The 21,939-nt window shown below is 41.0% G+C and overlaps 1 protein-coding gene across 2 annotated transcripts in view; it reads left to right on the top strand.

The window, feature by feature from the left end:
• Window positions 1–21,939, top strand: part of PEX5L (peroxisomal biogenesis factor 5 like) — a 198,371-nt gene that overhangs the window by 145,003 nt on the left and 31,429 nt on the right. For both annotated transcript variants that reach the window (XM_087965386.1, XM_026667164.2), the window contains 2 exons: window positions 11,232–11,343; window positions 17,488–17,694. In XM_087965386.1, the coding sequence (XP_087821512.1) occupies window positions 11,232–11,343; window positions 17,488–17,694 (319 nt within the window). The remainder of the gene's footprint in view (window positions 1–11,231; window positions 11,344–17,487; window positions 17,695–21,939) is intronic.

Below are 21,939 nucleotides of genomic sequence, written 5' to 3'. Positions count from 1 at the left end.
AACATTCCACTAAGTCAAAATCGAACATATTAGAACTTGGTATGATAGACAGTCCTCAACTTACAACACAAGTGAGTGTAACATTTCAGTTGCTAGGCAAGACAGTTCTTAAGTGAATTTGCAACTTTTCTTGCCACATTTGTTAAATGAATCACTGCAGTTAAGTTAGTAAGACGGTTGCAAATTGAATCCAGCTTTCCCACTGACATATCTTCTCAGAAGGTCGCAAAAAATGATCACATGATCCTAAAGAGGCTATAACCATCATAAATATATGCTAGTGTTCTGACCCAGGCTTCTTAAACCGTAATCACGCACAAACTTATTTTAAAAACAAGAGTTATTTTATTGCAATGCTGGGAATTGTTTTCATTCTCAGCTGGAATTAATCTCAAACAGTCCCCCAAGATGGTTCCCCACTCCCAGATGGTCCTGGCCCCACATTTCAGTTCTGTGAAGTGCTGCCAAAAACAGAAGAATCAAATGAACTAGAAAAGAGAAATACAAAAAAAAAAAAAAAACCAACAGAAGTACAAAGAGCTTCAAGGATGACTCTGAACTGATCGAACTACTTTGCTTCCTGCAAAGGTTTCATCATTTAGGCCTGACTTTTATCCCTTATGAGAGGGGCAATCATCTCCCAGCCTTACTCCCAAGTCGCCCCTTTTGTTTCAGCTCTGTGCACATGTGCACTGGGAACAGGCTCCCCTGGGTCCTCCGCCTCGCTGCTGCCAGACTCCGGGGGCTCCAGAGGCAGCACCCCACTCCCAGATGGTCCTGGTCCCATCTCTACATCGATGCAGGACCCTTGTCCAAGTCGTCTCCAGACTCCCTGACTGGTCCCCGTTCTTCCTCACTTCCTCACGATTCCGCTGCTGTCTGCACCAGCTGCCGGCAAACCACAACAGCTAGTTGCCAATTGTCTGAATTTTGATCATGTGACCATGGGGAAGCTACAATGGTCATAAGTGTGAAAAAAAACAGTCACATTTAACTTTTTTCAGTGCTGTTGTAACTTTGAACTGTCACTAAATGAATGTTTGTAAATTGAGGATTACCTGTAATCCAACATGGCCCTAGTGATAAATAGTTTTAGGTGCTACTCAATAATCCCTAACATTTTGCAATGTTGGTTTCCATCCTTGGGGATTTCACTTTCCACAGAAGCAAAATAAAGGACAGCTTCTGGGAATTCCAGGGTTGAGACGGATTCTTCTTATGATTTTTTGGACATGAAAACAACCCTCGATTTGTACGCACCTTACAAAATCTCTCTCTTTTTTTAAGTAAAGGCCAATAAAACTGTTAAGCCGTGACACTGTTATTAGATTACGAAGGACCATTTGTAAGTTAAGTATTAAACATTTTATTTATTTTAGGAGGACACGACGTATAATATCAGTATCTCTGAAAGGCAATGTTTTAAACCAGGGGTGTCCAACCTTGGCAACTTTAAGACTTGTGGACTTCAACTCCCAGAATTCCTCAGCCAGGAAAGCTTTGCTGGCTGAGGAATTCTGGGAGTTGAAGTCCACAAGTCTTAAAGTTGCCAAGGTTGGACACCCCTGGTTTAAACATTGCCTGGAATAAATGTTGGCTCCCTGCCAAACTGCCATTTCTTTGTAGAAATGAAATAAGATGTTTTTCTTTTCTTTTCTTTTCTTTTTTTTTTTTGGTTGACTGACTGGTTTGTTTATAAGCGGCCATGCAATACTGAGAAATTAAGAACTTGATAGCTATTCTTGAAAGCTTATATTTCTCTAAGCAGAAATGCAAATTCCAGGTCACAGAGAGGGGCGGAGAGAAGAGGAGGGTATTTTCATAAGGTAGGGATAGCCATGCAAAAGTCATACTTTCTGATATCTAGTGTTGGAAGAAATATCCCCCTGGGTTCAGTTCCAGGTGGGAGGAAAGACACTGGAAACATAGAGGCTGTTTGGAAAGATGGTTTAATGGTGGACAGGATCACATGCCTTGGAGCTCCTGAGCGAAAAAGGGAAGAGTTGCTGAGAGACCCTGGGTTTTATACCCTCTGCTGGGATTTGAATTTGAGCTTGTATTCTGATTGGTTGTCAGACTCCCATGGGGCCATGCAGGGGCAACTCTGTAGGCTGTCCTGAGTCCCAGGCTTGGTTGATGAAAGGGCTTTGGGCAATTCTTATTATGGGTCTGCCTGAAGGAGGTACATCTTTGTCACCAAACTATAAAAAGGATGTTGAGACTCAAAGTACAGAGAAGAGCAACCAGGATAATTTGGGGACTGGAGACTAAAACATACGAAGAACAGTTACAGGAACTGGGCTTGGCTAGTCTAGCAAAGAGAAGGAACAGGGGAGACATGATAGCGGTCTTCCAATACTTGAGAGGCTGCCACAGAGAGGAAGAAGGGGTCAAGCTATTTTCTAATCTAAAGCACCTGTAGACCAGACAAGGAATAATGGATGGAAACTGAACAAGGAGAGATTTAACCTGGAAATAAGGAGAATTTTTCTGTCAGTGAGAACAATCAACCCATGGAACAGCTTGCCCCTCAGAAGTTGTGGGAGCGTCATCACTTGAGACTTTCAAGAAGAGGTTGGACTGCCATTTGCCAGAAATGGTGTAGGGTCTCCCTCTTGGACTAGATTGGACTAGATGACCTACAAGGTCCCTTCCAACTCTGATTATCTGTTAAATTGTTATGTAGAATAGACTTGCCCAAGTCTCAATGGCCCATTAGCAAGGGTAAGGGGAGTTGAGTTTCTGCCTCTCTGAGTTTCTACTTCTCTTTTAGGGGAAATATTCTGCCTTTTTAATATATCCTAAAATATTTCATTTCTCTAGGAGAGGGGTGGGTTTTAACTTCCAACACAGGGTAGATGATGACTTTTCAGAAAAGAAGTCCAGGTTCTCCCTACCTTTGAAAGGATAGCCAACTACCGTTAAGGAGAAGTCATCCCACTGATAACCTGATCCATAGAAAACCTGATCCAGGTGCAATTCAGAGTGCTAATTATTATCTTTGAAACCTACTACCTTTAAAACCTGGGTTTCAAAGATAATAATCAGCACCTTGAATTGCACCTGGGAGAAAACGGGGAGCTAATGCAGCAGGCATAAGAAAGGTATACAGATAACCCTTGACTAACAGCAGTTCCTTTTATGACTCTTCAAATTTACAGCAGCACTGGGAAAATGTGACTTATGACCATTTTCACAGTTACAACATTTGCAGCATCCCTATAATCATGTGACCAAAATGGCAACTGACTCATATTTGTGACAGTTGCAGTGTCCTGGGATCATGTTATCCCATTTTGTGACTGTCTGACAAGCAAAGTCATTCCTATTGAAATGGGTAGAACATGATGGAAGACTGATGATTTAGAAAATCTTCCTTTCATCGTGTGATTGCGAAAAACAACAATAACAGATTGTTGATTTGTGGAAGCAGATTGCATTTTTTTTTTCTGCAGAGACGATGCAGACAAATCAAGTTTCTTTTTTAGAAGAGTGGGGGGACAGAAAAAAACCCACACAAAATTAAACCAAGCAGTTAAAAAAAACAAGTCTAGAATTATTACAGGTAGCAAAGTTTACTTTTGGATATGACGTAAAAGTGAATAACATAATAGTAATACTGGATTAGAGGCAAGTTTGGTGGACAGAATACCTTTATTCTATAAAGTTCAATAATGATACCATAACAGCAACCACTAAGCCAGATTGAATACAGTACCTATATTCTGGCTATTGAATTTTGCTTATTGGCTGCTATTAAAGTATTATTATTTAACTTTGAGGACTGTATCTCTGAATAAAGTATTATCTCTATATGTCTTCCTCCTCAACATATTTAAACATCTTTTAAACACTAGCCCCTGTACAATTTGGATTCTTCACACCCTTAACTAACTCAAGTAAATCCATTTTTCTGGATTTGCACCATTCATTGAATCCTAAATTAAGTTCATCGAGTAAGGTTCACTTCACACATTAAGCCACTCAAAAACCAAACTCAGGTTAACACATGATATACTGTATTTGAATCTGCTGAGTTTTCAAGTCTCCTAGTTAAATACTTCATGTAAGACAGACTTTAAAAGCCTCTTATTGACAATGTTCCTTCCAAGGTTATTTTTAAAGCTGCTTTTATAAATTTTCTCGAGCTAGCACACTCTTACAAATAAGGGTAGGGCTGTTATAAATCTCTTTGCGCAGCTAATGTGATTCTACACTAGCTCCCATTAAGTCCGGGGGAAAAGGTACGTCACTGAGGGTGAAGACTGGATCAGATATTCTCCCAGCCTACAAGCTTTTCTCTCTCCTCCAAATTCTCAGTATCCCGGTTAGTAATTCTAAGTGGACACCCACATGGCATCTTTAAATGTGTTATAGTTTTAGAACGGTAAACATCCCATTTCACCTAGCTGAGATGGCCAGTTATAGCAAAATGGATGGATGGAAGGTTGGATGGTTGGATGGTTGGATGGTTGGATGGATGGATGGATGGATGGATGGATGGATGGATGGATGAATTTAAGCCATTATATATCTAGCCATGCCATATTGAATTAATCGTAAATGGCTGGAATTGCAGAACACATAAAGCTTAGTTTACCATTAGTAGCTGGTGACACCACACTAAAGCAAATGGAGCAGACTTGTTCCCTATCTCAAAGAATCCTGTTTCAATTAGTATTGAGTAGCACCTCCTAAGAGCAGAAGCTCTTTGGTGGTGGGATGGATGTCATTGGCAAGTGATGGACCATCTTCACTACGGAAAGAAGTTGGATGTCCATCTGTTCATGTGCTTAGACGAACAGCCAGGAAGTGATGAACTGTCTTCTACTAGATTGGTGTTTTGGCAACTTGGAGATGTTTCACTGATTAATTGCTCTCACAGGCAGAAAACTTCTCCTTACTTCTAGATTGGACCTCTCTTTAACAAGCTTCCATCCATTACTTCTTGTCTTGCCCTCTGGTGCCCTAGAACAGGGGTGTCAAACTGAAAGCCCGCAGGCTGAATCTGGCCCACAGGGTGCTTAGATCTGGGTGCTGCCCTAGAAACAGCGAAGGACTGGCCTGCAGTGCCTTTGCCAGTGAAAACTGAGCCATTTTAGCTGGCAGTAGGTTGCAGGAGGCTGTCACAGCCGAAAATGGAGCTCGGGAGCCCGTTTTTGCTGGCAGAGCACTTGGGCCATCACAGGTGCTCCCAACATGAGTGATGTCGAGTGATGACACTCACCTCAGCCCAGAAGTTGCATTCATCAGGTTCTGACCAGTTCTGGAGAAGCAGTAGTGGAAATTTTGAATAGTTCGGAGAACTGGCAAATACCACCTCTAACTGGAGATTTTACAGTATCCTTCCCCTGCCACTCCCACCAAGCCACGCTCACAGAACCGGTAGTAAAAAAAATTTGAATTCCACACTGCCCCAGTCCCCTGAGGTCAAACACAATCCTAATGAGGCCCTCAATGAAATTGAGTTTGACACCCCTGCCAAGTCAATTCCTTCTTCTTTGTTACAGTCCTTCAAATATTCGGAAGATTGCACCTTACACTACAGGGAACATATGAATTACAAAAGTCCTTTTGAACTCTGACAAATTCTTGAGTATCCCTATTCATGTCCAAGTCAGTGGGATTCAATTTTTTTTACTACTGGTTCTGTGGGCGTGACTTGTTGGGCTTGGCAGGGGAAGAATACTGTAAAATCTCCAGTCAGAGGTGATATTTGCCGGTTCTCGAAACTACTCAAAATTTGTGCTACCGTTTCTCCAGAACCTGCTGAATACCACCTCTGGTTCAAGTCCTTTATTCCACACCATCTCCTTTCTCCTCACTCAACGTGGAACACTACATTATTCCTTGTTTCACACTTTTTCCTCCTTCGTTGCCTCTTCCTAAAGAAGCTTCTGTTAAAAGTTAAGCTTGAAAACCTGCCACTCCATCTGCAGAATTAATTAATTCCTTAATAACAGCTTCAGTTCTAATATGTTTGAAGGGCACCAGCTTGGGGAGGGTTTTTTTTGTAAATCTCACAGAGCAGCCAATATGCTTTAAGATAATCTTTCCAGATAATGCATTAGCTGGTTGAATTTTTTCGTTACACAGAAAGGCTAACTTGATTACAAAGCCTCAGCAGTGTCAGGATTCTGGCAGTTACTCCAATTAAATCATGAGCCTCGAGCCACACTCCCAAAGATTCATTTGAAGGTAACATTCTATGTCCGGCATTTACCTGGGCGTAGCCAACTCTGAGATACGTAATTCACTGTCACCCTTGATCCTGCTTACCCCCCCCCCACCCCTCTGGGTGTATCATCCAACAAAAAACGTCCATAGCCAAGAGTAATCAATCATGCTCTCCAATTAGATTTTTGCACAGCAGAAGCTTTAGTTATCGAATCAGTGTTTGAAGAAAATATGAATGGAATGTACTTTTGATTCCACACTGCCGCCTGCTCTTTGAAACTCCTCCCCTTCTTTCTGTTGTCAACTATAAAACATGTATACAAAATGTTTTATGAGTTGACAAGCAGTGTGCCAGAGTTAGCTTTCTGTCCCTAAATGGATGAATAGAACATTGGAAAGGAAGACATCCAGAACTGGGCTGCTGGGGGTTTGCAGGGGTCCAGAAGACCCCCTAGGCTAAGGTTCTGTGCAGTTCAGAGAACCCCCTATATCCCATTCCTGGGTGCCCCCCCCCCCGCCAACCCCTCCCAGGAGTCCCCACGCAGCCTGTTTTGGAAGCAAGTAAGTGCAGGGCATGCACGAAGGCTCAGGGAGGGTGAAAAATGGGCCTCCTGGAAGTTCGAGAAGGCCGGAAATGGGCCCGTTTCCAGCTTCCAGAGAGCCTCTGGAGCCTGAGGAGGCCATCTTTGCTCTCCCGGAAGCTCAAGGAAAGCTTCCGGAGCCTGGGGAAAGCAAAAATGCCCCCTCCCTGCCATGGTGCTAAAATGTATGAAGCCCACCCCTGATAACATCTCACCAGTGAAAATGTTTCAGCTTATGAAATCTTATCACTGGTAGCTGGTAGTTTCAGGCAAATAAGGATTGGCATGTCCACTTAAGTTTACAGAGTGGAGTAAACGATGCAGCAATTGCTTACTTATGTCAAATCCCACTGTGTGTGAATAATTATGAATCCTAGCAGGATAGAAACTTGAACTGAATACAGTCTTCCTTCTAGAGACCAAAAGTAATGCCATTGACCCTGATAAATCTATCATCTGGATTCGTATCAACATGGCCAGACTGCTGTATCTGTTTGTGGGTTCCTTCCTTAAGTTGATGAATAATCTCTAAATCATTAGAAGAGTGTTAGCATGGTACTTAAGGTAGCAATTGAGCCTGGGGGGGGGACCAAATTACAATTCTCCTTCAGCCATGAAATCCTACCGAATAACTTCAATCAATCATTGGGACCAGGGGTGGGATCCTACCAGCATAACAACCAGTTCAGTGAGTGTGCAAGTGCACTTCACACAGTACTTGTCAATCAAGTTCTCCTGCAAGCAATAACCATCTCCTGCTGACACAGGGCACTCAAGCTGTGCCGCGCAAAGCAACTAAGGTTGCTTTAGCAGGGAATAAAGGACAGCCTAGAGCCCATGCAGGTGGGTGGGCCCAACCAAAGAAAAGAAGATCTTCGGAGCAAACCAATTCGGTGTCAGCTGCTCTTTGGAGCTACCGGTTCTATAGAACCCGGGCCGAACCGGTAGAATCCCACCCCGGGTTGGCACTCACTCGGACTTAGTGGGAGTGGATTGAGACAAAAATCAGATAATATTATGGAACCATTGAAGGTTTCGGTTCTTGAACAGAAATCCTTGACAGTGCAGAAAAGGAGAAGGGTGAGATCAGAAGAGATATATAAGGATGAGAAAGGATTTATAGCAATGGGACTCATTCAAATAGAGAGATGCAATCAGTGGCCATCCCTTCTGCGTGAGGTCAGTGTCCAGGAAGGTACAGGAGCAAACTTTAATTCACCTTGCAATTTCGTATTTCAGATTCGCAACCTTGAATCGCTCCAGAGGCACATAATTAGCATGCTAGACGCCACACGTTCTCTTCGTGGTGCTCCAAAAGATCTTGTTGAAAGACTTTTGAGAATAGATCATTATAAATTCATAGGTTAGAGGGGAAAGACTTTGGAGAGATCTTCGTAGATTCATAAATTAGATCTTTAAACATCAGAGGGGAAAGACTCTTGAGAGATCTTCATAGCAGGGGTGGGATGCAAATTTTTTTTTCCAACGGATCTGTAGGTGTGGCTAGGTAGGCGTGGCTAGGTGGGTGTGGCCATGTGACTGGGTGGGTGTGGCTTCTTTTTTGCAGCAGCAGCAGCACCACATCCGGTGCTCCATTTTTTACCTCCTGAGCCTCAGGGAAGCCTCCTGGGAGGCCGTTTTTATTCCCAGAAGGCTTTCCTGAGGCCCAGGAGGCAAAAACCAGAGCACAGGGGGATGCAGAGTACCCGCCCCCCATGTGCCCCTTTTTGCCTCCTGGGCCTCAGGAAAGCCTCCTGGGTGAGGCAGTAAGGCAGCTAGGGGGATCCCAGGACAGCTGATTGTTGGAACAGCTGATTGTCAGGAGGATGGGGGGGAAAGAAAGAAATACTAGTTCATCCAAATGGTAGCATTTTTTTTACTATTGGTTCACCTGAACCAGGACAAACTGGTAGAATACCACCACTGCTTCATAGATTAGAGAGGGAATGGGTTAAAGGTTTTTCACTCTTGGGTTGTCAGATATGATTGGTCTGAAATGACCATCATCCTGCTCATTGGCACTGTCGCCTGTTGATGAAAGGAGTTAAGAGTCTGACAAGAAGTGGTCAGTGCTGAAGATGACAATCTAAATTTTCACTTTGAGTCAACATAGGTGCGATGGGAGTTTCACACACACACACACACACACACACACACACACACACACACACACTGCCCTTATAAGGTCTTTCAGCTCATGCAGACGACATTTTATTTTATTTATTTTATTTATTTGATTTGTCAATTGTTTACAAGATAATAAGTACAAGTGTATACATAGTTGTGAATATATGAAATGGGTACATATAAGAAAAATAATAGAATAAGAGAAACAATAGGACAGGGACGGTAGGCACGTTGGTGCGCTTATGCACGCCCCTACAGACCTCTTAGGAAAGGGGTGAGGTCAATAGTAGACAGTCTAAGGTTAAAGTTTTTGGGGTTTGGGGAAGAGACTACAGAGTCGGTAGAGTATTCCAGACATTGACCACTCTATTGCTGAAGTCGTATTTCCTGCAATCAAGTTTGGTGCGGTTTACTTTGAGTTTGTATCTGTTGTGTGCTCTTGTGTTGTTATGGTTAAAGCTGAAGTATTCATTGACAGGTAGGACATTGCAATGTATGATTTTATATACCATGCTTAAGTCGGACCGAAGACGGCGTAATTCAAGGTTTTCTAGTTTTAGAATTTCGAGTCTGGTGGCATAAGGTATTCTACAACGAGTAGAAGAGTGGAGAACTCTTCTTGTGAAATACTTCTGGACTTTCTCAATTGTGCTAATATCACATACGTAATAAGGATTCCAGACTGATGAACTGTATTCGAGTATTGGTCTAGCAATGTTTTGTATGCTCTGGTTAGTAGTGAGATATTACCAGAGAAAAAGCAACGTAGGATTAGGTTAACAACTCTTAATGCCTTTTTGGCTATGTAGTTGCAGTGGGCTCTAGCACTTAGATCATTAGAGGTGAGTATTCCCAGGTCCTTTACAGAGCTTGGGTCATCAACAAGATCTTGACTATTCAGCTTGTATTTTATTTTCTGATTTTTTTCACCAATATGTAAGACAGAGCATTTATTTGTTGAGATTTGAAGTTGCCATATGTTAGACCATTCAGATACATAGTCTAGGTCTTTTGTAGGGTAGTAGTATTGTCTGTGGTATTGAACAGCTTTACATCATCAGCGAAGAGAACGCAATTGCTCTTGATATGATCACAAAGGTCGCTTTATGTAGATTATGAAGAGAGTTGGTCCTAGAACACTGCCTTGGGGAACACCACTATTGACAGGTACTGGATTTGATAGGACGCTCCCGATTTTGACCATTTGTTGTCTGTTTGACAGGAATGCTTCTATCCAGTTATTCAGTTGTCCAGAGATACCATAAGATTTTATTTTTAGGAGTAGTTTGTCGTGTACCACTGAATCAAAGGCTTTACAGAAGTCTATGTAGATTGCGTCTATTGCTTTGCCCTGGTCGAGTTGTGTAGTCCATATGTTTTTGCAGTGTAAGAGTTGCAGATTACAGGATAGTTTTTTTCTGAAACCGAATTGTTTATTGGAGAGTAGGCTGTTTGTCTCTAAATGGAGGATGATGGATTGGTTAATAATTGATTCCATGACTTTACAGCTTGACATCCGTAGCATGCTGTTTTCCAAATGTTTTGGAAACGTGCATGGGGTGGTTTGTCCAGCCGAATTGAACAAGGGATGGAAAGGAAAGGCATTTGGATGATGGGTCTGGTCTCTTGCCTCCTCTTGCTTTCTGCAGTTGAGATGGGCTCCCTCTTCTAGAGAAAAGTCAGATTGCCATACTGCTGTCTAGTTGTTGAACAGGGAACCATGTGTAAATGCAAATAGGCCAGTGAATCTACATGCCCCCTATGCATGGCTGGATTTGCACAGCATGCTAAAATAGGCTAAATAGATTTCTGGCACAGATTGAAGAAAGCAGCTCATCAGTTTTAAACCATGATAAGCTACCTTAATCCATTATTCATTTGAGTAAAGCATGTTATACAAGCACAGCAACTGCATTTTCCTAGCAAGAGGGTAGGGTTTAACAAACTGTGTGAACCCAGCTAAATTGGGGCTTCATTAGATCCCAAATCATAAAAAGCATGCCCTTTGGGACCTGATTAGAATATAATTATTGAAAGGACGACAATCTTCCCGCAGCAGAAGACTGAAATCAGAAGTTAGGTACTGACGAGTGTTGTTTTATCTTTTTTTGCTTCCTCTCATTCAGTTGCTTATATTCATCTCATTTAATTTCAAGGGAAACCATATGCCAATTTAAGCCATATGATGCTTTCAGAAATGGAATAATATATTTATATATATAAATATATATAAATATATATATATATATAAAGCCATTTAATGCTGTTGTGACATTTGTGTGCCTAGTTAAGCGGTGCCCACAGGCACACACATCCAACTCTCTCTTCTTGCTTTTTTGTCACTAGCTTGTGAATGAGCAACAAGAAAGCCGACCCTTGCTGAGTCCTTCAATAGATGACTTTCTTTGCGAAACCAAATCAGAAGCCATTGCACATCCGGTGACATCAAATACAGCAGGTAACAGCTCTTTCATTCACGCTTGTTTGGTTGCGGTTCATTTCCAAATTCTGCCTGATGTTTGTTCCTCTGCCGACTGCTTTTTGAAGCTCCATGCCACAAACAACAAAGATTTTCTCTCATTTTGCGGGGGAAGGAACCAGTGGGTTCTTAATGGCACAGGTGCTAGAGTCATGATTATAGCTTGTGATATTTGATACTGTTCAACTATGTGCAGAAAAACTGAAAACGGATGAGAATCAGTGAAGTTTCCAAAAGAAAGGGCTGCTTCATGTATATATACAAAGGACTTGGCATGTGAGTTGAAAGCTATATTCTTAGCTATTCATATCGTTGGTTTCTCTTGAAACAAAATATTATTGGCTAATCATAGAACTGGTTTCTGGATGGAATACATTTTTTTAAATCTGGCATATGAAGATAGTTTTCATGCTAAATAAAGTTCACCGTTGCTTTTAAAAATTCAGTATAAATGTAAGGGGGAGAAATGTGAGGAGCACAAACTGGGTTTTGACAAACAAGGTGTGAAGACAAGTTGCTTGGCTCCTGTTGATGTTTAGCAAGTCAGGTCAGCCTGGATAAAAATATCATGATGCCAAGAGATTTCCCTCTACAAGAGAAAAGGACAACAATATTTTTCTGGAATACATGTTTATATATATACTAATAACAGAATAACAGAGTTGGAAGGAACCTTGGAGAACTTCTACTCCAATCCCGGTCAAGCAGGAGATCTTATACCATTCCAGACATGTGGCTGCTATTTCTCCACAATTTCATGGCCATTCTCTTTGCAAAGATTTAAAAAAAAAAAAAAGAGCTCACTTTAAACAAGTTAGGAGTGAATTTCTGTAAAATCTAAGAGAGAGAGAGAGAGAGAGAGAGAGAGAGAGAGAGAGAGAGAGAGAGAGAGAGAGAGAAGGTTTCCCAAGAAAACTGGCAGTGATGGATGAAATAAAAAACTCTTAAAGGAAATTTTAAGTGGTTCGGGAGCCATTAGTATTCCATAAAGGCAAAAGCTTTTTTCCTAAAGATATGAAGGCAATTTTACAGCTGTAAATGTAAAATCTCACATTCACCTGATGGCAACACATCAGAAAATCTTCTCTATAACCATCAGAAGTTACTGCCAGTTGTTTTAGCCATCCTTCTCCAACTCAATATTCTGGAGATGAGCCCCAGTTTCACTTAGTCCTATACTGACTAGGAAATGTGAACGTTGCAGTCTAACTCATCTGGGGTAAACCAAAGTGGAGAACACTGTGGACCTATCAATTCTATGCAAGATATTTTTTCATAGCCTGATACTGTACTCTCCAAGTGTCATTCTTAGAATTCCCAACCATCATGCAATTCCCAACAAATCTTGGCTACAGAAGGAAAAAGTAATGGCAACATCCAGTCTTCCTAAAATATTTTTGCTAGTTATTTCACTTAGCTTAGTCTAACAGGCACATACTTGCCTCACAAATTCCAAATGAAACTCTCCATCAAATCACATATGCATTCTGAGTGGCAAGAACTCTGTAAGGTGTGTGTGTGTGTGTGTGTGTGTGTGTGTGTGTATGTGTGTAGGACCTGGTAAGGTTGAACCACAGACCATTTGCATGCAAGGGATGTGTTATGCATGCATCCAGATGAGGTGATTTGAATACAGGGTTGCAAATAAATTAATGTGTCCTCTCAGCTGTCATTAAGGAAATACACCTTTGCATACTGGATTCACAAACAGTATCAAATTTAGATGGAATTTTAGGGCTTTTTAACCTTATTGCTATTCCAACTAATGCAGGGTCTGGTTTTTGACCAAAAGAAAAGAAGAAAGGATATCCTTTAAAACAAGATAAACTTCTGTCTTCTCATTCTCTTCTGGTTTTTCCAACGATATTTGTAGACACACATTGAATATGACCTTTGTACCCTCTATTCTATTTAATCAAATGAGTATGGTATGACAATAATTTCAAAAGGGCCTTCAAAGAGAGAACCAGAAAGAACTGAAGATCCCAATTAAGTATAACTTACTAATACTGAATGAAGCAAGATATTTTAATCTTGGATATCTTGAAGGTTAAGTTTGAACAATGGATTCAGAAGTTAACGTTAAGCCTGCCTCTATAATAGATTGTGTTTACAGATGTTATGAAAGAAGAACAAGTTTTACCCAACAAGATTGAGACTGATCTGAAAATGGATTTACAAATGGCAGGCTACAAGAACGATACAGCAAAAGATGCTATACTAGACATACGAAAGAAATCAGCTAAGATCTTAATAATCAAAAGGGATATACAAATAATGAACCTTCCTATATTGGATTTACAAGGAGGCTTGTTAAAGCTTTAAAGAACTGTGTGGAAAAGGACAAAGTGAAGTCAAGTTCTATTCAAAGGGATTAAAGATCAAGATTGTTAGAAGTAGAAGAAAGGAATATACAGTTGATTTATTTGATCAAAGTCAAAATAGATATGCTGTTATTTGGGGTAACTCTTAATGGGCTTTTGCTGATCAGACTGAAATGATAAGTTTGAAGGATATGTTCAGAGATAAAAGATGAACAGTATAGTGGCCTAGTGCTAAAGACTGTCTTCTCACTCAGAAGATTCAAAGGCACTTTTTTAAAAAAGAAAAAGTAGTCATCCAAAAGGGAAACAATGTACTTTTATTTACCTGAATGACACATAAGGTATGTCCACAGAATGACGAAGACATATCAGTGTCTTTTTTTTAGCTACACGGATCTTAAGACTTGTGCCACTGTTATTTTGGGCTATAGGTCAGTCCTTTTGTAGGATGCAATCCTCTGCCATCGCTTACCTGATTCCAGCCTTTTAAAAATAGTATACAAATACATCAGGGGTGGGCTGCTGGGGTTTCGCAGGGGAGCCCCTAGCTAAGATTCTGTGCAGTTTGAAGAACCTCCAAATCCCACTCCTGGTTGGCCCTGCCCACCCCACTCCTCCCAGGAGTCCCCACACAGCCCGTTTTGGATGCAGGTAAGTGCAGGGTGCGCATGGAGGCTCATAGAGGGTGAAAAACAGGCCTCCCAGAAGTTCGGGAAGGCCAGAAATGGGCCTGTTTCTGGTTTCCAGAGAGCCTCCGGAACCCAGGGAGGCCATTTTCTCCCTCCAGGAGGCTCTAGGAAAGCCTCCATAGCCCAGGGAGGGCAAAAATGTCCCCCACCATGGTGCAGGAGGCCGGCTAGGCCACGCCCACCATGGCACGCCCACCCAGCAACCAGGCAGAGAATCCTTTGCTAAAAATTTTGAAGCCCACCCCTGGTAATCCTCGAGTTATAATAGTTCATTTAGTGACCATTCGAAGTTACAAAAGCACTGAACTTATGACTGTTTTTCACAGTTACAACCTTTGCAGCATTCCCCATGGCCACGTGATCAAAATTCAGATCTTTGGCAATCAGGTTCATACTTATGACCGTTGAAGCATCCTGGGGTCATATGATCACCTTTTGCGATCTTCTGACAAGCAAAGTCAGTGGGGAAAGCAGATTCATTTAGCAACCAGGTTACTATCTTACCAACTGTGGTGATTCACTTAACGGTGGCAAGAAATGTCATAAAATGGGGGCAAAACTCACTTTAAAAATGTCTTGCTTAATAATATAAATTGGGGGTTCAATTGTGGTCAAGAATTAAGTGAATCTTGAGAATAGCTTGCTATAATCAAACTATATAGTTTTAGGATTCAGTAAAACTACTGCAGATGAAAATTGACACAAAGCAAGGAAAATGTGATTAGGATATCCCTAATTGTCTCTATTATCACTGGTTTAAAAATCAAAGACTTTCAATATGATGGGAAAGAGTAATATAAATCCTTTCTTCTCAGCCTCTTTGCTGCTAAAAATCACATTCCATGATTATGTTTGTTCCAGATATATTTATTATTTTTTATTTATTTAGACAATTTATATTGCTGCCTACTCACACATGGCAATTCAAGGCAGCTTACAGGGATATAAAAACAGCATATAAAAGAAATAAAAAGAATAAAAAGAAAAATAATAACATAATAATCTTAACCATCCCAAATTAAAGAGATAACAGCTGCATTCACACCACATGCTTGGGTATTAACTACAGCTTGATTTTTAATTCTGCGTGTTGAGTGACTCCAATCAACATAATTTATGGTCCAGTGGCTGTGCTTACAACACACTTAAACCAAGTTACAGCATCAACCCATTTTCTTAGTTCTCAAAATGCATTAAACCATAGGCTGATCAAATCAGCTAGGACCTTGCTGCATATTAGCACACACACACACACGCACACACACACACACACAAAAAAAAACCTTGACAAAACTAGACATAGTGTGTTGTGTAAGTAAATCTGCTAAGTCATTACCAACCATGATTAAGTAGGTTGCATTAAGTGGGTTGGCTAAGTCATTACAAACCATGATTAAGTAGGTTGGCATGATGTAAGTTCCATGTATCATGCCAACCCCCAAAACAAATTAAGCTAGAGTAAAACAAATGTCTTGAGGAATAACTTTGGGAACTCTATAAGAGCTTTGCTGAGAAATGAGGATGGCTGGACAATCTTCAAAACCACAAGGACCTTGGCCTTCAATCTAAATTGCTAATGAGCATCTAAAAATTTGTGACCTTCAAGTTGCTCTTGCAACTGCCCCTTTCTTTTAAATTGCTTACTTCATAATCTCCAATGCAAATCTTGGAGTAAATATTTTGACATTGGCCATATTGCCAAGGTTAAACCATACATGACAAACGTCTTCCAGTAATGAAAAACAGAATCCCAAATTTGAGAACGCTGAAGTCCCAGCCCCCCAAAGAAAGCCAGTCAACACCGACCATAAGATTTGAAGCCTGTTGAAATAACAGGCTACATTTTTCATTTTTGGATCATTCTCAAGCCTAAGGAAATGGGTTTGAAAGATTAAAGAAGTATAAAGAGAAAATGACCTAGAAGTAAAATAAAAAGTATATAACTTCACAGCATAGATGTTATCAATCCCATCCTTAGTACTAGATAATTATCTAAATTCTGGGAGTTGAAGTCCACCAGGCTTAAAGTTGCCAAGGTTGGAGACCCCTGGCCTAGACATTCATAATTAATGCAGACATATGTGGAAAATGAAAGAGTTCGTTAAATATTATGAGCACAATTGGTTCAGTTTTTCATTTGGAATCTTATCAGTGTGCTTTTATTGAATCCTTCAGTTTCCTTAGCAAGGGATGGCTTTGTGCAGCCATTTTGTCATGTTACTACATTAATTTAAATCTCTGCTGAAATAGTATGAAATCACCATGCTGACTAAATTGTGAGGAAAATTATTGATCATTAAGGACCCATGGCTGGGATCACATCCATGGACGATTTGGGGTCACGCTCAGTGCTTTTATCATCTCGATGTATCAAGGTTAGGGTTAAAGCAAGAAATTTAATTTGGCCAGCCCTCTCAAAGGACTTCAGTGAGTGACAGTATTTGGCTGAGGTATTTGTCTTAGAAACTAAGAAAATCACCTGATTGGTAAGTTCAGAGGAAAATTTCTAGTGTGTTTTGTGGCCACACTGGGAAATCAAGGAGGAGATAGTGGCAAACCATCTAAATAAATTTTAGGACAACCATACTTTCAGATTTATTGAAGAGGTTATTTGAATTACCTGGAACAAAGAAAAACATAATTATAATTGTAAGAAGAATGGCTGATTTTGATAGTAGGGGGTTAATGCAGCCCCTGAGCTGATTCTCTTATATAAATCATTAGTGGGGAACTGCTACAAGCTGGAAAGTATAAAAAGTAAATATGGTAATGTTTGTGGTCTATAATAAACATAAATCATGTGTGTAAGCAGGGATTTCAATTAGAGAGTCACCATTCTTTCCTATAGACCTTCTTTTTTTCAGTCCAAACTTGAGATACAGGAATCTACTCTCCCTTGCCAACATATATGCACACACACAGAGAGAGAGAAACATACACACTCACGTGCGTGCGCGCGCACACACACACACACAAATCCCATGTTACATTTAGTTTGGATTCCACCTTGAGAAAGCTAAGGGAAATTCAGCTTATTTTTTCAAGCATTGGGGTTACATTGGAGTGAGGGTATTAAAATGTCTCTTTTTTTCACAATGGTCCTTTGATAGTTCTGTCAACAGGTCTGGATCTCCTCGACCTCAGTGAACCTGTTTCCCAAATCCAAAGCAAAGTGAAAAAGCGGGAGAATTCCTCAAGAGGGGAGAGCTTGAAAGGATCGACCCATAGAAGGAAGGCTGAAAAACCAGACCTTATCTATGTGGACACCGAACAGAAAATCCAACCACTCAAGGGTCCAGAGAAATCACTGGATTTAGGTATGTAGCTTTTTCTGGAGGCATCAGGGGCCATGATCGGGAAGATGGTAGGCAGAGCATTGTATTGCTATACATATCCACCTTCTTAGGGGCAGTGGTTAAAGACTCTGAGCTTGTCAACAGGAAAGCTGACAGCCCAGATTGGAGACCCAAGTGCTGTGTGACAGGGTGAGCTCCCATTACTTGTCCCAGCTCCTGCCAACCTAGCAGTTCAAAAGCATGCAAATGTGTGTAGATGAATAGGTACCACTTCAGTGGGAAGATAACGGTGTTCCATGTGCCTCGGCATATAGTCATGCTGGCCAAATGACCATGGAAGTGTCTTCGGACAACACTAGCTCCCTGGGCTAGGAAACAGAGATGAGCCCCAACCCTTTGGGATCAGACACAACTGGACAGGGTGTTTTTGTTTTGTTTTGTTTTTTCTGGTGAGACCAGTCTATCAAGGCAACCTGGTCTACCCAAATATAGGGTAGAGCATACTGCTTCCACTTTCACCTTTCAGCCCCAATCCAGGAGCCTTTGCAGGCAGTTGCTTACGTGACAAACTATTTTTGTGTTGTGTAAATATAAATTTGACTGGACAGGGTGAATCATTACCTTTTTATCCACCAACTTGTCAATTTTGACCTGCCCTCCAGTGGATACCACTTGACATTCATATTCTTGAATGGGAAGCTGTAATATATTAAATCTATTTAACTTGCTTTGCTCCTCCCACGTTCTATTTTTTTGATAGGAGGGATCAGTTCTTAAAGGGCCCATTGGACTATAAGACTTGAACTAAGGACATTCAAGACATAGGTTGGGATACTAACTGGTGGCCTAACCTAATATTTAACCTATTTACTGCTTGGGGTTGAGAAGTCAAGCATAGGAAATAATATTGTCAGACTGTGCTCCTTCTAAATCCCAAGAAAGAAATACTCAGACTCCATGGTGTAGAGAGAATTCTTTCTGGAATGTGGTAACAGTCAATTCGAAACTGAGTTTGGGGAAGGTTACAAAGGTGTGCTCCTCCAAAGATCAGTTCTAATTAAACTTGAATAGGTTGGGGTCTCTCCAGGTGATGATGAGGCTACGTCGCTGACATTTAAAGTTCAAGTTGCATAGGACAGAGGTAGCAAGATGGAAAGTTAAACAAATCCCCCCCTTTTACAGCAAAGGGCACACCCCTGCTTCTCCCAGTCCCCCCCCACCATTCTGACAGCAAAGGAAAAAGGCTAGCAACAATAAGCAATAGTTAGGGGTGTTTTGTAGTTAGGTGAAGTTTGAGGCGACAAATATCTTGCACCATTTCACAGGTACAAATAACAGTGGTTATTTTAAACAGTGATCCCACACCAGAGAACTGTACCACATTATGTGGACTGTTAATGTGATGTTCAAACCCTTTAAAGAGAACCCACAGATGATCCCATCTCCTGCATATTAGTTTTTTCAATACTCTTTTGTTCAGAGTATCACAATGTAAATTCAGCACCAGGAAAATAAACACAGATGGCTGAGGCTTCATTTAACTTCTTTATAAACATATAAAGTAAATTTTACAATACCAGTTGTAGATTTCTCCAACATGGAGCAAACTCAAACAGAAGCAGACATGTTACAGGTCCAGAGCAGAACAGCAACTCAGGAGCTCAGAAACAGACATCAGTTTCACTTTAGTTCAGCAGACAAGCAAGACACACAGCAGAGGAGAGAAGCAGTTTCATTTTCAATAGACAGACTCAGAGCTTAACATAGCTTCAGAGCTGCAGAGCTTAATATAGAGCCAAGCCTAGGCTACTTCTAGTTCCAGTTTCCAAACAGTCCTCATTGGCTGACTTAGTTGCTATGTCTATTCATTGGCTGACTTAGTTATCATGCTCTATTCCAGTTTATGAATATACTCTGACATCTTTCCCAACCTGGTACCCTTCAGATGGGCTAGATTAGAAGACCTTTGTTTCTGTCCTGGGTAGGAAAAAGCAGCTTACAAAAAGCAGGGCCTTCCCAGTTGTGGCCTCTAATGATCTACAGCTCTTCCAAGGCTTTAGCTCAGTGGTAGTCAACCTGGTCCCTACCGCCCACTAGTGGGCATTCCAGCTTTCATGGTGGGCGGTAGGGGTTTTGTCCCCTACTATAAAGTATAAATCACCATTACTGTGGAACCAGTAGGCAGTTAGAGAAATTTTTACTACTAATAGAGATACAAAAGTGGGCGGTAGGTATAAAAAGGTTGACCACCCCTGCAATAGCTGGTTTTTGGACCAGGGGGGGAAAAGTCATTCTTTTTTCAAAGAATATCTTAAATTTACAGGTTAACAGAGTTGGAAGTGACATTGTTACTCTGGTTCATCAGTTGGTCTTTGAAATTACTTCACTGTGTTCACACAAGCTTAACCAACCTGTTAAATTAAGCCATTTTCTAAAGGTGCACGTTATATTGAACCGTAAATCTGAGTTTGTGCTTCACCCAAACCTAAATAAAATGCACCTCAGTTTAATTCTAAACAAGTTTAGTAGTTGATGCGAGTGCGGCCACCAAGTTGTTATCCCATAACTGGTTAAGGGTACTATATGGATACGTTTATTATGTTCTCTGCTGCAACAGCAGCATACATAAAAATCACAGAGGAAAAGGCTTGGGACAATTTTCTCCTTTTGAGGGAAAGAAATCGGTTTCCGAGATGCCCTTTTCCTGCACTGACTTAGTTAACCTTTCTGAAATGGAAAAAACTATTCAAAGTCATCCTTAGTTCACGCTGTCGAGCCCAGAGAATAGGCTGGACCAGAGGTGGTATTCAGCGGGTTCTGACCAGTTCTGGAGAACTGGTAGCGGAAATTTTGAGCAGTTCAGAGAACCGGCAAATCCCACCTCTGACTGGCCTCGTCCCCCATCTATTCTCTGCCTCCCAAGTCCCAGCTGATCGGCTGGGTCTTCTTTGGTTGCCCTGCACAGGAGAATGGAGCTGGAAAGCAGGTTAGTGGGGAGGGAATGGGGATTTTACAGTATCCTTCCCACTGGAGTGGGGTGGGAATCAGGATTTTACAATATCCTTTCCCTGTCACGCCCACCAAGCCACACTCACAGAACCAGTAATAAAAAATTTTGAATCCCACCACTGGGCTAGACCAAGAAACATCTTGGAAGAAAGGGGTGCAGGTAGTCCTTGACTTACAACAGTTTGTTTAGTGACTGTTCAAAGTTACAACAGTATTGAAAAATGTGACTTACAACCATTTTTCATAGCTATGACTTTTGCAGCATCCCCATGATGATGTGATCAACATTCAGATGATTGGCAACAGGTTCATCTTTATGACCTTTGCTGTGTCCCAGGGTCATGGGATCCCCTCTTGCAACCTTGTGACAAGCATAGTCAATTGGGAATACAGATTCACTTAACAACTGGCTTACTAACTTATCAACTGCAGTAAATCACTGAACAACTGTGGCAAGAAAAGTCATAAAATGGGGAGAGGAAACTCACTTAATGAATGTCTCACTTAACAACAGAAATGTTGGGCTTAATAATGGTTGTAAGTCGAGGACAACCTGTTCAGGTAGCCCTTGGCTTATGGGCGCAGTTTGAGCCCAACATTTCTGTTGCCGAAAAATGTGTTTGTTAAGTAAAATGGGGCATTTTTACAGCCCCATTTTACAGCCTTTCTTCCCACACTTGTTAAAAGTATATCACTGCAGTTGTTAAGTGAGTAATGCTGTTGTTAAGTGAATCTGGCTTCCCCATTGACTTTGCTTGTCAGAAGGTCGCAAAGGAGGATCACGTGATCCCAGGATAATGCAACCATCATAAATAGGAACCAGTTGCCAAGCTTTCGAATTTTGATCATGTGGCCATGGAACATGAAAGTAACAAAATGTTTAAAAAGTTATGGTATTTGTGTACCATAACTTTGTGAAAAAGTCCTGCACCCTTTCAGTTTTAAGCTGTATTTACACATGTTGAATCAACTTTTCACTCATAGAAACCATGCAAAATTAGTACTTTGATGAAAATGTCTGTAGTCGGATTGAGATGTATAATTTTTATTAATATAACCAAAGTCTTTTTAAGGCACCACAATTGTCACCCAAGATCACGTGCAAAGACTTATACAATCTATGCCGAAGCGATGCTGCCTGGTGATTAGCAACAAGGGCTGGCCAACTTCATATTAGTAACCTTGTTTGGTTACCTAAATGGTCCTTTTCAGGGCCACAAACAATAAAAATGTTAACAAAACATATGCATCGGCCTT

This window comes from Notechis scutatus, chromosome 4 (genome assembly GCF_049901735.1).
Source record: "Notechis scutatus isolate UNSWTSFEM ecotype Mainland chromosome 4, rNotScu1.2, whole genome shotgun sequence".
NCBI lineage: Eukaryota > Metazoa > Chordata > Lepidosauria > Squamata > Elapidae > Notechis > Notechis scutatus.
This window is presented reverse-complemented; position numbering and strand designations above follow the sequence as displayed.